Here is a 17,637-nt window from a genome sequence, read left to right on the forward strand (position 1 = left end):
ACTTTTACCTAGTAGCTTGCTGCTTTGGGCTTCCAGTTCAAACCTGGAATTATTCAAGGCACTCCATGTTTCTCTCTCTCCTCCTTCCGACCCAGCCCAGCCAGCTTAGTGAGAAATCCTCAGCCAGCAAGACCAGACTACAGTTCCCTGCAGAATCCCATACATATTCACCCCCAACCTGGCCAATAGGTGGTATGACTGAGTGACAGCAAGAACCTCTCCTTCCAAAAACCATGAACATTGCCTCTACAGCAGTCACGCCTCGCCCACAGAGGAAAAGTCAGCACTTTGAACATTTTTAATCAGTTCCCTTAAATGCAGACATTAGTTTCATAAATGCAGTCATACTGGACCCAGTTACAGGCTTTTATAAACCATGAATCAAACACTTTTCTGCAAACCACTATAAAAATTTGTTACAACTCCACAGGATGATCATTCAACTGATCTGGATAAGAGGTCACAAATTACATCACTGCACCTAGGGTGCTTTGACAGACTTGTCGGATACCGGTACACATCAAAGATAGATTTTATGACATTCCTGGCCAGACGTCTATGAATAAGAAAACTACTAACAAAACAGTCAAATCATAACCAGCAATACTTATCTCCTCCGGAGTGTAGGCTTGTAAGATTGTTTGAAGCTCTTTACTTAAGTTTAAGTTAAACATTTTTATGCTTCTAAATAATTTTATCTGTCTTAAATACATAAATATTGCCATACTGGGACAGACTGAAGGTCCATCAAGCCCAGCATCCTGTTTCCAACAGTGGCCAATCCAGGTTATAAGTATCTGGCAAGATCCCAAAACAGTACAATACATTTTATGCTGCTTATCCTAAAAATAAGCAGTGGATTTTCCTCAAGTCCATGTTAATAATGGCTTATGGACTTTTCTTTTAGGAAGCTGTCCAGACCTTTTTAAGGGCAACACATGATAGACAATCTTAGGGAAGCCTTTTACTAAAGGGTGTCAAGTCCTTAATGCAGGGTTAACATATGGAAACAGGTTACCACACAACTGCTTTAAAGTGCTTTGTGATAGGCTACCCGTTTCCAGATATTTTTCATTCAAGGTGCATGGATGTGGAAGCATTAGCAAGCACGTTATATTTACTGCAGGCTAAACAGCTAACACACTGCAATACAGGAGCAGAGGCCCTTTTACTAAAGGGTGGCAGGGCTACCATACAGCAAAAACAGTACCACCATAGGGTGTGCTGTGTCCCGTGGTATTGCGATTAGGGTTACCATATGTCCGGATTTACCCAGGCATGTCCTCTTTTTGAGGGCATGTCAGGGCAACTGGACCGGTTTTGCCAATCTGCCCGTTTGTCCAGATTTCTGGACAAACAGGCAGGCTGGTGGAGGCCCGCCTGCCTGTTTGTCCAGAAATCTGGACAAACGGGCACATTGCTAGCCTCGCCTCCACTTTTACTAGTGCCCTGGTGGTCTAGTCACCTCTTCCACCTTCAGGACAGGAAAGAGCCCCCTCTTTCCTGTCCAGAGCGCTGCCCTGCATGCTTCCTTCCTGTTGCTGATCCTCAGAGCCGATTCAAAATGGCCACCGAGAGTTGAAGTGACCTCGTGAGACTTCAACTCTCAGTGGCCATTTTGACTCGGCACGGAAGATCAGCAACAGGAAGAACGCATGCAGGGCAGCGCTCCGGGCACGAAAGAGGGGGCTCTTTCCTGCCCCGAAGAGGTCACTATACCACCAGGGCAGTAGTAAGGTAAGGTGAGGGGGGTGACGGAGAGGAAGGGCGGGGCGAGGGTGTGACAGGGGCAGGGTGTGTTGTGGGGGTGGGGCATATGTCCTTTTTGGGGGACAAAATATGGTAATCCTAATTGTGATCAGCACATGCCAATCCCTGCACTAGAAACTAATCTAGCAGGAAGGCAAGGAGTAGGCGTGGCCAGCGGGAATCAGGCAGCACACTGCCATCACCGTGCACTGCCAGATTACTGAAGATTAGCGCGTGAACCCTTACCACCATCTAAATAGGCAGCGGTAAGGGGCTCAGGTGGGAATGGCCGTGCATCAATTGTGAAACCAGCATGTTAGTCCAAATGAATGACCTGCAATAACAAAATTGTGGAAACATCCCTTCTTGATAACGCGTTAGTTTTGGGCTTGAAGCGTGTTAAAATTCAGCACTGTAAAATGTTTTAAGTCCAAATCTTAACACATTTTAGTAAAAAGACCCCTTTAATTTGGTGCCCAGTGAATCCTTTCCAAACAAGATGCCGGTATCTTTAAGAATCACACAAGCAAAAGCACAGACAGAAGATTCACTCTTGAGTTTCATGGGAACTGACGGAAAAAAAAAGTGTCTAGAACTCCTGCTGTCACAAAGGAAGAAACACTTTCTAGAAATAGTTCTACACAACTCAGAAAAAAAACCCCAGCAGCTTCAATTCAGATGAAACAGCAGAATTACTAGCTTGTGGTGCTGGACTTACTTACATATGTGCCCTTCAGGTCTGTGGCTGCTTGCTGAAAAGCAGGCATCATTCTCTTGCACACTCCACACCCTGGCAAAGTAAAAAAAAAAAAAAAAAAAAAAGCAGCATTTTAGCATGTTTCACAAAACACAGACCTAGCAATTTCATTTTCTTTTTATCCTATTTGCATTTGTATTATCTGAGAATATTGTGCTATTTTAGGCCTTTTGTTTCTGCACACCAGGTCTGTCCTCTTTACTGTTGGTCATTTCTTCACTAGATTTGATGTGTGTACACTGTTCCCCCGCTTTTAGGAAAGGAGGGTGATACATTCTGATCTGAAACATGTTTGAGCACAGTAAAAGGGAAAGGGTGCTACAATCATTTGGTGGCAGGCTGGGGAAACCATCCAAGTTATCAATTCACCAACGAAATTCAACCCACACATTGTAGCAGGACTTTCTTATCCACTCCTATCCTAGCTGAAATAGTCAAGCACCTTTCTCACTTCATGTAGAACTTTCTTTAAATTATTCCCTTTATTTTCTTACTCCCGTTACTCTCTCTTATCTAGCTAGCTCCCGTTTACAGAGCCGCGTGGCATTGCCGACACAGCCCGTTCAAAGTGAATGGGATGTGTCGGCAGTATCGCATCGCCTGCTGCTAGCGTGGCTTTGTAAACAGAGGCCTACATGTTCCATCTTTGCTTACACCCTATGCTATGAAAATGTTTTATTGCATACTGTGTTGACATAATGTTGCTTACTGTACCATACCATGTATTTTTATTTGAATATTTTTACTGCTGTAATTGTCTGTTGCCTCTGACTTATTTTTACTGTACAATGCCTTGTGTGAATGCCTTCAAAAAGGTACTAAATAAATTCAAATAAGTAACCAGGGCTTTTTGAGGGGGTACTGAGTACCGGCACCTTTTCTATTGTCTGCTAAATTTGACCCATGGTCCCCACGTTTTACTGAAAGAGCTCAGGCTGTACACACCAATTCTGCGACTGGTTGCAGGGGCATGGCTATTGTGGGGTGGGTCCCTCAGTGATAACCCCTACCCCTAAAGGGTGGACTGGTATTTAAATACCGGCACCTTTTTCGCTAGAAAAAAACCCATACTGTAAGTAACTATGAAGACATCCCTCTCCCCCAATATAAGGGTGCAGTTAACAAGTCACCCACAGATGGGAGCATTTACCTTTGCATTTCTACTGGCAGGAAGACAAATACTGCTGTGCTTTTCATTGGTGCCAAACGTATGCCTAAAGTACAAATCATGTTGACTGCTGTGTGAGCAGATTTCACTCCTGCAGAACCTTTGCTGTCTCTCACCATTTAACAAGAGGGATATCATATTCCACTCTAGTTCTAACTTAACATAATGTTCTGTAAACAAATTCCAGTACATTTGACAGCACAGGCAGGAATCAGCCTGACCATTTCTCTTTTTTTTTTTTTAAAGAAAAAAAAGACTTGCATATTGGATGTGTAGTTAACACTTACATCAAAAAACCCAACAAAGGTCTTTTACTAAGGCACGCTCACGTTTTTAGCACATGCTAAAAATTGTGGGCGCGCTAAATGTTAGAGACGCCAATGCATTTCTACGGGAGTCTCTATTTAGCACGCCCACAATTTTAGCGTGCACTAAAAACCGTGAGTGTGCCTTAGTAAAAGACGCCCCAACATTAACCTTCAATGCTTCAATCCTGACTATTCCCTGAATCTTACATAAGTACGGCCATACTGGGAAAGACCAAAGGTCCATCGAGCCCAGCATCCTGTTTCCAACAGTGGCCAATCCAAGTCACAAATACCAGGCAAGATCCCAAGAATGTACAAAACATTTTATACTGCTTATCCCAGAAAGTGGATTTTCCCTAAGTCCATTTAATAACGGTCTACGGACTTTTCCTTTAGGAAGCCGTCCAAATCTTTTTAAAACTCCACTAAGCTAACCGCCTTTACCACATTCTCTGGCAACGAATTCCAGAGTTCAATTACACGTTGAGTGAAGAAACATTTTCTCCAATTCGTTTTAAATTTACTACATTGTAGCTTCATTGCATGCCCCCCCCCCCCCCCCCCAGTCCTAGTATTTTTGGAAAGCGTGAACAGAATCTTTACATCTACCCATTCAACTCCACTCATTATTTTATAGACCTCTATCATATCACCCTCAGCCGCCTTTTCTGCAAGCTGAAGAGCCCTAGCCGCTTTAGCCTTTCCTCATAGGGAAGTTGTCCCATCCCCTTTATCATTTTCATCGCCCTTATCTTCATAAATGTTTAGGATTCAAGTGCCCTAAAAAAATAATTTGCTGACCTCATGGTTACAGCAGGTACCCGAGTAGGTAAAGAGTCAAGAAATGTACCAGATTGTACAGACTACAACAAGTTGCTATACGGCTAAGGCTTTGACAAGGTCACAGTGGTATACATAATTCAAATAATGAAATAAGAATTATTAAAAAAGAACTACAGAGCACACCTACAAACCATGCAAAACAGCAGCAAGACTAATTTTCAAAAAGTCGAAAGAAAAAGCTACTCCACTACTCGAAACACTACACTGGCTGCCGATCAAAGTAAGACTAATTTTCAAAATACTATTCGGAATGGCACCTAAAACATGATAGAAGTTATCACCAAGAAATTTACACCTGGTTTCAGTTGTTCTAACTCCTCGCACCCAAAGTTGAGCATGGACCCCGGAGCTCCTCACTCTTCTATAAAGGGTGCAGATCCCAGCACACCCGTTATAAAAATGCCATTCAGTGCTGATTTTGTTTTTTTTGCATCAAATATTGGGTGTCATTTACTGAATACAGCTGTAAGTGCGCAAATGATTATAGAATGAAAGGGTTAATGCACAAACATGATTTAATGCATGCTAAATTATCCTAGTGTGTTAATCTCTTTAGCACAGGATAAAACAAAATTAACAAATGCTAAATAAAACAAAGCAAACAGAACATTCCTATTGGCTAGTCAGTTTTACCTAGGCAGATAACTGGCCTTAAATTCTGAGCCCACGTTTATCTATCGCACGCTATATCAGTTCTACAAGGAAGCTCTCTTTGCCACAAACAAGACAAAAAAAAAGTTTAAGCAATAAAAACAAGAGACTGAGATCAAAGCTCAGTATCCTATGGGCTAATTTGAGTTTTCATTCCTGCCACTGGAGACACAATCCAAGAGAAACTAATTGATCATTCAAAATTTTACAATAAGTACCGTATTTTTCGGACTATAAGACACACTTTTTTCCCCCAAAATTTGGGAGGAAAATGGGGGGTGCGTCTTATAGTCCGAAGGTAGCGTTTTTTTTACCTCCGTTCCGTACTTACAGGATTCCGTGTTCCCTGGTGGTCTAGTGACGTCGGGGCAGGAAAGAGCCCCCTCTTTCCTGCCCATCGCGCTGCTCTCCGTGCTTCTCAATGCTTTCCGACGGTCTCGGCGAGATTCAAAATGGCCGCTGAGAATCTCGGCGGCCATTTTGAATCTCGCCGAGACCGTCGGAAAGCATTGAGAAGCACGGAGAGCAGCGCGATGGGCAGGAAAGAGGGGGCTCTTTCCTGCCCCGACGTCACTAGACCACCAGGGAACACGGAATCCTGTAAGTACGGGACGGAGGTCCAAAACCCGGACAAGACGCACCGGAGCACCTAGGTTTTAGAGGAGGGAAAGAGGAAAAAATTTTTTTTCCTATTTCCCTCCTCTAAAACCTAGGTGCGTCTTATGGTCCGGTGCGTCTTATAGTCCGAAAAATACGGTAATAAAAATCAAGCAGACATACTTTTATAGCAGAAGACAACACAACCCAGTAAATAACTGCTGGTCAGTGCTGTTTTTCACTTACAGGGTGCATAGAACATCACCAGCAGAGGCCGCTCTTCCTTCTTCAGAAGTCTTCGGAATTCCTAGAGCAAAGTGAAATCATTTAAACCAAAAAGCAAGCAGTGTAGGCCCAGTATCCAAACCCAGGTCATTTTGCGAGTAGTGCCTTAAAGCAAACCCACCTGCTGGCATACAACAGCTGCATTAACACCAGTAAAAGTAACCAGAACCTATTGCAGTTTTGTAAAAATTAAACAATGAGGGTTATATAAAATATACATATACACAGTATAAAAAAAAATTATATATATACACACACAACTTTTCTGCACAATTCTGTCAAACTTTGACCAATTTCAATGAAATTTGGGATAAGTTAACTTGAATAAATTTGCAGTAAGCCTATACTCAGGCCTGCCCACCTAACCTAAATGTCGGCTCCACCTACCGACTGTCGATACGTGGAGATGCCATCTTGCTTTAAAACTAAAATGATCACAGTTTTCAGTCAGGAGGATCTAACCCTTATTAAACATTTGTATCTGGAGAAAGGTAATGGTTCTTGGTGGAAGAGTTTCCAGAAAAGAGGTGGAAGATGGTAAGTGTAGAATGTTTTGAAAGAAATTGCGAGGAATGGGCTAAGTAGATTGCTAGTCAGGAAGTGTCAGGGCTCCAACAGTCTGCACTGAAGAAAGCATTGTGATATTTGAAGAATCAGTTAGGGTACTGTTTACTAAAAGTGTGTTAGCATTTTTTAACGTGCCTAGAATCAGAGCGGGCACTAATCATGTAGGTACCTATAGGGATTTTGTAGGCGCGTACATGGTTAGTGTGTGAAAAACGCTAATGTGCCTGACACACGGCTTAGTAAATAGGGCCCTTAATGAAGTGATGTCATTTAGGTGAGGTGGCTAACGTGAATGTAAGTTTAGTGCAAATTTATTCAGGATGATATATTCCAAATTTTATTGAAACTGGTCACGTTTTGACAGTCATGCAGAAAACCAGTTTTGTATAGTTGTGTGTGTGTGTGTATATATATATATATATATATATATATATATATATATATATATATATATATAAACTTTTCTTGAGGCAGTGTCTGAGCTTTCACAAACAAGCAGGACCCATCTCTGGCATTAAATCACTACTGGAAATCTGTGGCACAGTGTAAGTGATTTATTATTTAGTAATGAACTTTTTTTTCATAATTTTCCAACTGAAGGCCTTAGAAGCAAATAGCAATGCCTACATTTAAAAAAAAAAAAAGTGCTATAGTCTATATACTGCATCAATTTATCACTCATATCTAAAGTGTCAGACAAAAATTAAAAGGACAATTTCCAAACACCCCATGGAGCTTCCCTTTGCAAAATCTATCTGGTGTATGGCTCGCAGGTATAAAGTACGTGGTATCTCAACTGAACCTGTAAATCACCATATTTACTTTTCTTTCTCCTAGTCCAATCATGCCCTCATTTACCTTCCACTGAGTGGGTCAATTTCAAAAAGGGTGTTTTTTTTTTTTTTTTTAATGCAGATAACCATCTGTTCACCATGTAAGAAGCTCTGAAAATTGCCTAACACATCATTAAGCAGAGCACAGGTCTTGCTGATGACTCGCACAAGAGGCAGGAGACTGGAAGACTTGAATAAATCTGCCTGGCTATTTTAGGCCACTGTGCCTATACGGTTTAATGGGATTGTCTTGGCCTTAAAAAGTGACTGTGGATGGGTATTAGCAGGGCTTAATTTGGGCAAAAAAAAAAAGAAAGAAAGAAGTGGAACTGTGGAGGTGAGAGGTAGCAGGTAAGTCAGGGCCAAGAGACGGTTAGGGAGCCTTGCTCACCCCCATTCCTCTTCTCTGCAGGCTTTGTGGAAGAGGTCCTACAGCAGAACACCCCTGTTGTTCTGGAGTCTGAAAATAAGTGGCATAACTGTTTCAGGGCATTCCCCTAGAAATTAAGCCCTAGGTAGGACTCCCAGCTACCATATAAATCAACAGGGTTGTATTAAGGTCTTTTTCTAAAAAACAAAACAAAAAAAAAAAACTTTATTACAGAACTGTCACCTGTTGGTAGTTGACTTGCTTTGTACAGTGTCCGTCATTAATTTTGGCAATTCTGGACAACTGTGACGCATCACCAGACTGTACAGTGCTCATTACAGTTAATTCAGAAATTCTCAATGTGACTGAATGCTCATTGGCGTTAGCATGTCATTCTCGTATGAAAGCAGGCCACAGTAGAATATCTGGCTATCATTACTTTTCTTGGGAGGCAAGGACAACGGGACTCATCCTTTCTTCTCTTAGTTATGTCACACTTAATGTGATCCAAAACCAAGTTATTTAAGTGGTTGGGCCTAGCACCTTGAGTGTTCTCCCTGTGGGTATTCAACTGAAAAATATTTAGAATTTAGAAAACAACTGAAATCATTTTTAATCAGTTGAAGCCTTTGATTATTAAATTCCAGGATCAGGCTGTCGAACTATTTACCTTACAAATCATTCTTAGCAATGAATCCTGGCTAGGTGGTCTGCATGTTTCTGAACAAAATATCCCCTCCAATCCTAGCGGCAAATGGGAGGAAGCTTCCAGTGTCAATTGTCTGACAAAGTCAGACTCAGACAGATTTTAAAGTAAACGTGTTGATCTTTGATAGAACCTGTGAACCTTTTGGGAATATGAGGCCCCATGTTTGAATCTTATCTTGGCTTGTGATACTTGTTTTTGTTGTCTGAGTTGCAGAGGAGACAGACCAAAAGTGGAGCGGTTTGGTTGCACCCTGGCAGCCATTTGCTACTCCTGAGGGCAGACAAGAGCTGACCTTGCAGGTCGAACCCAGTATTCATCCCCCTCACCCAAAAAAAAAAAAGAAAATCATCAGCTCGAGCTGTGAAGTAAGAGCCATACAGGCCACAGGAAAACTGTGACCAGGCAAGCCTCCAGCCTTACACTACCCTCCCCCCCTCAAAAAATATATTTTGATAATTAAAAACTCAACAATTATAATAATCACACATCCTATAATAGTGCAAGTTTAAGTATATGCTGATAACTCGAAGTTGTGTATCAGGAACTATTAACATAGATGACGGCAGAAAAAGACCTGCACAGTCCATCCAGTCTGCCCAACAAGATAACTCATATTTGCTGCTTTTTGTGTATACCCTACTTTGATTTGTACCTGTGCTCTTCAGGGCACAGACCGTATGAGTCTGCCCAGCACTATCCCCTCTCCCAACCACCGGCTCTGGCACAGACCGTACAAGTCTGTCCAGCACTATCCCCGCCTCCCAACCACCAGTCCCGCTTCCCACCACCGGCTCTGGCACAGACCGTATAAGTCTGCCCAGCACTATCCCCCGCCTCCCAACCACCAGCCCCGCCTCCCGATCTTGACTAAGCTCCTGAGGATCCATTCCTTCAGCACAGGATTCCTTTATGCTTATCCCACGCATGTTTGAATTCCGTTACAGTTTTCATTTCCACCACCTCCCGCGGGAGGGCATTCCAAGCATCCACCACTCTGAAAAAATACTTCCTGACATTTTTCTTGAGTCTGCCCCCCTTCAATCTCATTTCATGTCCTCTTGTTCTACCATCTTCCCATCTCCGGAAAAGGTTCGTTTGCGGATTAATACCTTTCAAATATTTGAACGTCTGTATCATATCACCCCTGTTTCTCCTTTCCTCCAGAGTATACATGTTTAGTTCAGCAAGTCTCTCCTCATACGTCTTGTAACGCAAATCCCATACCATTCTTGTTTTGTTTTGACTGCAGCTGCCCCCAAGAAGCTGCTGTGACCAAAGCAAACCCACCCACACCCATGTGTGCCACAATAAGCAGTGGTTATGGCAGAGTGGCCTGGGACTTCAAGCCTCACAGATGAGAGGCAAGGCATTTCACTTGGGTCTCAGACCTTGGGTGAAATCCTAGGAATACACAGCGTAGCTGGATTCTGGAGGATACCAGCATGAAGTCAGATAAACGTTAAGAGTTGAGGTACTGGGTCAGACCAAGGGTCCCTCTAGCCCAGTATCCTGTTTCCAACAGCGGTAAATCCAGATCACAATTCGCTGGCAGAGTCCCAAAAAAGTAGCAAGATTCTATGCTACTTGACCTGAGGGATAAACAGTTTTCCCCAGGTACAGCATAATGCTTTATGGATTCTTCCTCCAGAAATTTGTGTAAACTTTTTTTTTTTAAACATAGCTACATTAAACTGCTTTTACCACTTGCTCTGGCAAAGAATTACAGGGCTTAACTGTATAAGCCTCCCAAGGTCCACCCTACAATTTCACACAGTCCGCATGCCATTTAACAACTTTGAATAGTTTCACATCTGCAAGTTCGTTCACCTCACTTGTTGTACCCTTTTCCAAATCATTTATAAAGATGCTAAAAAAGCAAAGGTCCCAGTATAGATCCTTGTGACACTCCACTATTCACCTTTTTCCATTGAGAGAACTGGCCATTGAACCCTACTCTCTGTTTATCTTTTAACCAGTTCCCAATACACAACAAAACATTGCCTCCTATTCATGAGGGATGCATTAGACCAACCTGCTTCACTTTATCCACATCTTCAAAAAAAAAAAAAAAAAAAAAAAAAAAAAAAAAAAAAGTTACAAACTGGTAAGGCAAGATTTCACTTGGCTGAATCCATGTTGACTCTATTAAACAATAGATGTCTACATATTCAGTAATATTTTTTAATAGTTTTGCACAACAGTAACATCAGGCTTACCATCTGCAGTTTCCCAGATCACCCCAGAACGGTACCTGGTCAAAATAGCCCAGACAAAAAACTCCCGACATAATAGTCCCTGACATAGCCACCGTCAAAATGGCCTGCCCACAATATAACCCTTGACAAGTTAGCCCCCTAACAAATGGACCCGATCAGGCTTCCCAGAATATGGGACTGCATTTTTTTTCCTAATAATTTTACCTTGCCAAACAGGATAAGGTTGGTAAGAGTATGAAAATGACAATATATATATATTTTAAATTAGCATGTTGATGGAAGACTAGTTTCTTTAAATAGCAGAACAGATCATGAATACCAGTTTGTAGCTATAGAATTGTATTTATATACTAGTAAAAGAGGCCCGTTTCTGGAGCAAATGAAACGGGCGCTAGCAAGGTTTTCCTCCCCAACACCCCCCCCTTCTCCCTCCCTCCCTACCCACCCCTTCGTCGTTCTGACGCCATTGCTCCGCACCTCCTGAACGCACCGTACGCCATTGCTCCGCCCTCGGTGTGTGACGCCATTGCTCCGCCCTCGACATCATCACGTTTGACGCGAGGGCGGGACCCCGAGACTTGGCGATTTCGGTGGCTTCACCACCACGAACCCTTCGAACCTGTCTTGACGGAAGTGACGTCAGTGTCTTCAGAACATTGAGGGTGAGTTTTATTATACAAGATGCTTTATGCAATTAATGCTGGTAGGAGTCTTTATCAGTGAAGATTTCAGTTGTAGTTTATTATATTTTGTGATATGTTATTTTTTCTTAGGGGGCTGTTTTGTCAAGGGTTGTTTTGTGGGAGGGGCCATTTTGTCAAGGGCTATTTTGTTACAAGGCTATTTTGTCAGGGCTATTATGACTGGGTGACCCCCCACCCCTCCGGAACCCTTTTTAAAAATTGGTGTTACATTGGCCACCTTCCAATCTTCAGGTAGCTGGAAGCCGAAGGCACTGGCATTGACAAGGGGCTAAAGAGCCATGCTGGAAAGGCAAGTTCTTATCGCCCCATGCATGGAGATGGGGTTTTGACGATAGCGGTTTGGGATTATTTATTTCTTTGGTGACATGAGCATTTACAAGAGAAACTTGAGGCCTTTTAATATGAACTTGCCCCATGCTCAGAAAAACGACCCCTTTTCCAGGGATATGTGGAGGGGCATAATCGAAAGGGGCACCCAAGTTTTCCTGAGGACGTCCTCGCAGGACATCCCGGCGAAGGGGCAGGGAAACCTGAATTATTGAAACAAGATGGGCGTCCATCTTTCGTTTCGATACTACGGTCGAGGACGCCCAAATCTTGACATTTAGGTCATCCCTAGATATGGTCGTCCTTAGACTTGGTTGTTTCTGATTTTTGGCGATCATGGAAACTAAGGACACCCATCTCAGAAACAACCAAATACAAGCCCTTTGGTCATTGGAAGAACCAGCATTCGTAGTGCACTGGTCCCCCTCACATGCCAGGGCACCAACCAGGCACCCTAGGGGGCACTGCAGTGGACTTCAGAAAAAGCTCCCAGGTACATAGCTCCCTTACCTAGTGTGCTGAGCCCCCCAAAACCCACTACCCACAACTGTACACCACTACCATAGCCCTTATGGGTGAAGGGGGGAAACCTACATGTGGGTACAATGGGTTTCTGGTGGGTTTTGGAAGGCTCATATTTACCACCACAAGTGTTTGTGTGGAGGGGGCCTGGGTCCGCATGCCTGAAGTGCACTGCACGCACTAAAACTGCTCCAGGGACTTGTATATGACATTTGAGGCTGGCATACAGGCTTGCCCAAAATATTTTTAAAGTTATTTTTTGAGGGTGGGAGGGGGTTAGTGACCATTGGGGGAGTAAGGGGAGGTCATCCCCGATTCCATCCACTGGTCATCTGGTCAGTTTGGGCACCTTTTCATGGCTTGGTCATAACAAAAAAAGGACCAAGTAAAGTCGTCCAAGTGCTCGTCAGGGATGCCCTTTTTTTATTCGTCTTTTTTTTAATTATGGGTCGAGGATGCCCATGTGAGGCACGCCCAAGCCCCGCCTTCGCTACGCCTCCGACATGCCCCCGTGAACTTTGGTCGTCCCTGCGACGGAAAGCAGTTGGGGACGCCCAAAATCGTCTTTAGATTATGCCGATTTGGGCGACCCTGGGAGAAGAACACTCATCTTCAGATTTGTGTTGAAAGATGGGTGTCCTCTTTCAAAAGCATGCCTGAAAGTGACATTTCCAGCTAAGCAGTAATTCTGCTAATTTTTATCTTATTTTTTAAAAATCTAGAGGGGGGGGGGGGGGTTCCTATTAGGTGTGTGAATGTGGAGAAACTACTCCATCTTATTGGGCAGGTCACCCCCCATCGATTGTCTGATTCTTGCAATTAGTTAAATGCCTCGATTTAAATTCTTATTCATGCTTTAATGGATAATCAGCATTAAGCTTGAATAGTTCCCCGCTAATCATGGACTCACTGTTACAACTTAAAACACCTATGGCCCTGTTTTCAAAGGCGCGCTAGCATTTTTATTGCGTGCTAAAAAAAAAAAATGTAGTGCATGCCAACTATGTAACATGGAGGCATATTTCGAATTAGTGCAAGGATGTCTGTGGGCGGAACTTGGGAAGAGCCAGCAATTAACCAGTTAGAGGTGATATTCAATCTGCTGTTTAAGTGCATAACATTTGGCCAAAAAAAAAAAAAAAAAAAAAAAAGTTACCCCCTCCCCGAACTTCCCCAGAGAGAGGGGGCATCCTTTAGCATAGGGAGAGCTAGGAGAGGGCTCCTTGGCCCGGCAGGGAGGGCAGCAGGATGAGTGGGCACCAGAAGACGTCAGTCAGCAAACCCCTATGAACCCTGAAGTGCAGTGATTCGCGGCTGCATTCCGAGTCATGGGAAGCGAGAAGCAGGCAGGCAGCAGAGTGAGCCATGGTACTGGGGAATGCCGGGGTGAAGAGAACTGGGCCAGCTCCCACCTGTGAACAGTGATGAACTCCAGGTCATGGGGAGGCGGAGGAGGAGGAGACAGGGTAGCCAAGGGCTGTGGTGGTGAGGTGGGCCAACAAATCCAGCTCGGGAGTGCTAAAGCTGCACTCTGAGTCACAGAAGGAGGAATGGGAGAGAAAGGAAGAAAGAGCAGGAAGGAGAGAAGCAGCAGGCTGGCCCAGGACACAGCCACAGCACTTATTGGGTGCTGAGGAGCCTGGGACAATTGGAGGCAGCCAATAGAGAGGCAAGAGGCAGCCTAACCCATGGGTTGGCATATAGTTCAAGCTGGGAAGAAGGGCAAGCCCAGGCAAAGAAAGGAAGCTTCAGGCACACTGAGAAGAAAGAAGATCAGGTCCGGGCAGGAGCATGCCGCAAGCAGAGGCAGAGAAGGGCAAGCCCAGGCAAGAAGCAGAAGCTGCAGGCTGGAGAACAGGATCAAGCCCAAGCAGGAGTGTGCTACAGGCTGGAAGAGAAGGACCTGCTGATGAGTCCCGGAAGAAGAGAAAGAGAGCTGGTGGTCCTGTAAGGGGCAGGCCACCAAAGCAGACAGGAAAAGAGGAGGAAGAGAAGGGGGTCTAGAATGATCCAAGGGCAGAAGAGGGGCAGAAGAGGAGCCAAGCTGCAGGGGAACAGGTGAACCGGGGCTGAGAAGAGGATCTGTAGCAGTAGCAACAGAGACCATCCCAACAGAGAGCAAAGTGGAGAAGAAAAAGGGACCACGTTGGGGAGCTGAACAGGGAACAGTATGGCAAGGGCCTTGAATCCCCAAGAAGTCCACCCAGCACATCCCTACGTATGTGTTTGCATGTCCAGGGAGGGGAAAGGCTGGCCATGTGACAGAAAAGGCCCAGAAAGGGAAGACGCCCCACAAAGAAGAGAGACCCCTCCTCAAAGTGCCCAGACTCCAAAGGAACTGGTTTGGAGTGGTTGCCAACATCAGTGCCTGTCTGCAGGAGGATCTAGTGTAAAAGCATGCCCTATCAAGTGTCTGCACCTAAGAGAGCCTGCCCGGGGAAGGTAAAGGGAAATGGGACTTGATATACTGCCTTTGAGGTTTTTGCAACTACATTCAAAATTGTTTACATATATTCAGGTACTTATTTTGTACCAGGGGCAATGGAGTGTTAAGTGACTTGCCCAGAGTCACAAGGAGCTGCAGTGGGAATCGAACTCAGTTCCCCAGGCTCAAAGTCCACTGCACTAACTACTAGGCTACTCCTCCAGCCTAAGCCTTGAGCCCTGTAAGTGCCTGCCTTTAGGGGTTTACTTTAACTGTCCATCTGTTTGAGTAGTGAGTATAGAATGAGTAAAAAGGGAAACAAAAGAAAAAAAAAGGGTTATGTTTTGGGAGGGCTAGATAAAAAGATAAGTGAAAGTTCTATTTAAATTTAGTCTACAAGGCCCTTTGTCAAAGAAAATTACTGAGTGAGACTAGGGGGCACAAGCACTGAGTTCAGGGAATCAAGGTTTTCCTTTGAGTTAGGATAGTAGGTACCCTGGAGTTCCTGAGTCGGTGAGCTGATCCTGCCAACAGAGACGTGGACGCGGAGACGACCAAGGTACCCAAAGTGAGATAGTGGCAATGCTAGCGAAGAACTGATATACTGGTAACATTCTGTGCACACAAATTAATCCCAAAAGGAGAAAAAAATCTCAGATCTTGAGTATGAAGAAGCGAAGTACTAATTGAGTTTGTGACCATGTTTGGGATATTTTGTGTTATCGCAGAAGTTGGATTGGGGTCTTGGTAATTTTATTATAAATTTAAATATTTTATTGCCTTTGTAATTTATTGCAAAGTATTTAATACCTTGTACTATCTTTAATACCATCAAAACAATTGGTACCAACATGTCCAAGTGATTTAATATTTTCTTGTCACATCCTTAGATGTGTGGAGCTTATTTGGGAACCCTACTTGAAACTGACATTTCTATTCTATTCATTTATTGTAATTACCCACTCTACCACTAGGGGGTGTGCACTAACTATCCAAGCAGCTAACTGGGTACCTGTCTGAATATTGGCCGGTGCCTCGTTAACCTCTGGGTGACAGCACTGACCTGAATTTTCAATGTCGGAGCTTGGACATGGTTCAGTACTGAATACCCAGGAGTAATTCAGCCCATGGGCTCAATACTGGACCTAAATATTTAAAGTTGCAATCCTATTTCACGATACTAAATTAATATCCTCAATTTAATCCTTCTTGTAACTACCTATTTTAATTCTTCTCACTCAATCTTGCTATTTTTAGCACAAAGCCTTTTATTTTTTTGTTGTACATCTTGTCTGTCTTGACTAGACTGAAGCCCCAAGATGAAGGGAATGTCTTATGTGCCTCTGTACAGTGCTACCTACATCTGGTATACACTATACAAATCACACTGTCTCTGCTGGAGGAAGGGAGAGTACACCGAGGACGCATGTGTGAGTGCTGAAAATTCAAATCTTTCCTACCCTCCACCATGGCCCCAGTTCTCCACAGTGGCTACATACATACACCTTTACTACAACCATTTCTAAAATAACATCTTACCCAGGGCTGTTTGAGGGTGTACAGAGTACTGGCTCCTTTTCCACTGTGTGCTAAAAGTGACCCATGGTCCCCAAGTTTTAATGGAAGAGCTCAGACTACACACCAATTCTGCGACTGGGTCACTCAGTGATCACCCCACCCCTGAAGGGTGGCCTGGCATTTGAGTACTAGCACCTTTTTTGCTAGAAAAAAAAAAACTGCACTGACCTTACCTGAAACTGCTCCCTTCCTTCCATGCAACGTGTGAGCTGCAAGTCAGCTGACAGAAGTCAAACATGGTTTATGGGCAAAACGAACATCCCTAAGGGGAACTATGTTAACTTGCTGCGATCCCATTTGCAGAATGCACTACAAAATTCTATACTACTACTAAACATTTCTAAAGTGCTACTAGGGTTATGCAGCGCTGTACAATTTAACATAGAAGGACAATCCCTGCTCAAAGAGCTTACAATCTACAAAAGCTTTGCTAACATGTTATGTTCCATTCACATATAGAAATATGATGAGGAGCCGAGACTGCAGTACCTTTTCAGTGTCAAGATGAACCACATCTTTAGCTTCTCGATCTTCTTCCCACAGGGGAGCACCTTCTGGGTCCCTCAGAAAGGCCAGTATCGACTGAGAAGAAAGGAAGAAGGCAAACTGTTACCAATGATCAGAAACCTCAATTAGGATGAAAGATAGCTCTGCTTTCCTAAATGCTAATTCTCTCTCTTTCCTTTAATTCTTTATTTGAATTTGCTATATACCACCTTAACTGTCTTGCAGAGCAAAGCGGTGTAAAGGACTATAAGAAGAAAATTGAAAAGAACCACAATATCTTATACAGGAAGGTTCACATTTAGAAAGAGTTCACTCAAACTAAGGAAATAAAGGAACTATATACATTACACTCCAACCAGGAGATAAAAATAAGACAAACCAGAACAGGAAACATGCATTATATAACAAACAAGAAAAGATTAGTTCTTGGATTTTGAGTTAATATCTTGATGCCTAATTTCCTAGATCCCCAATTCCACCAAATCCCAAACACTATTTGCTATGTTCCTGCAAATATTTCT

The 17,637-nt window shown here is 43.5% G+C and overlaps 1 protein-coding gene across 1 annotated transcript in view; it reads right to left on the minus strand.

The window, feature by feature from the left end:
• PDIA5 (protein disulfide isomerase family A member 5) overlaps positions 1-17,637 on the minus strand; it is a 289,623-nt gene that overhangs the window by 138,582 nt on the left and 133,404 nt on the right. The window contains exons 6-8 of the mRNA XM_030209219.1: positions 17,099-17,191; positions 6,320-6,380; positions 2,472-2,539 (exon numbers count right to left, since the gene is read on the minus strand). Of these exons, the coding sequence (XP_030065079.1) occupies positions 2,472-2,539; positions 6,320-6,380; positions 17,099-17,191 (222 nt within the window). The remainder of the gene's footprint in view (positions 1-2,471; positions 2,540-6,319; positions 6,381-17,098; positions 17,192-17,637) is intronic.

The sequence above is a fragment of the Microcaecilia unicolor genome, chromosome 7, assembly GCF_901765095.1.
Source record: "Microcaecilia unicolor chromosome 7, aMicUni1.1, whole genome shotgun sequence".
Classification (NCBI taxonomy): Eukaryota; Metazoa; Chordata; class Amphibia; order Gymnophiona; family Siphonopidae; genus Microcaecilia; species Microcaecilia unicolor.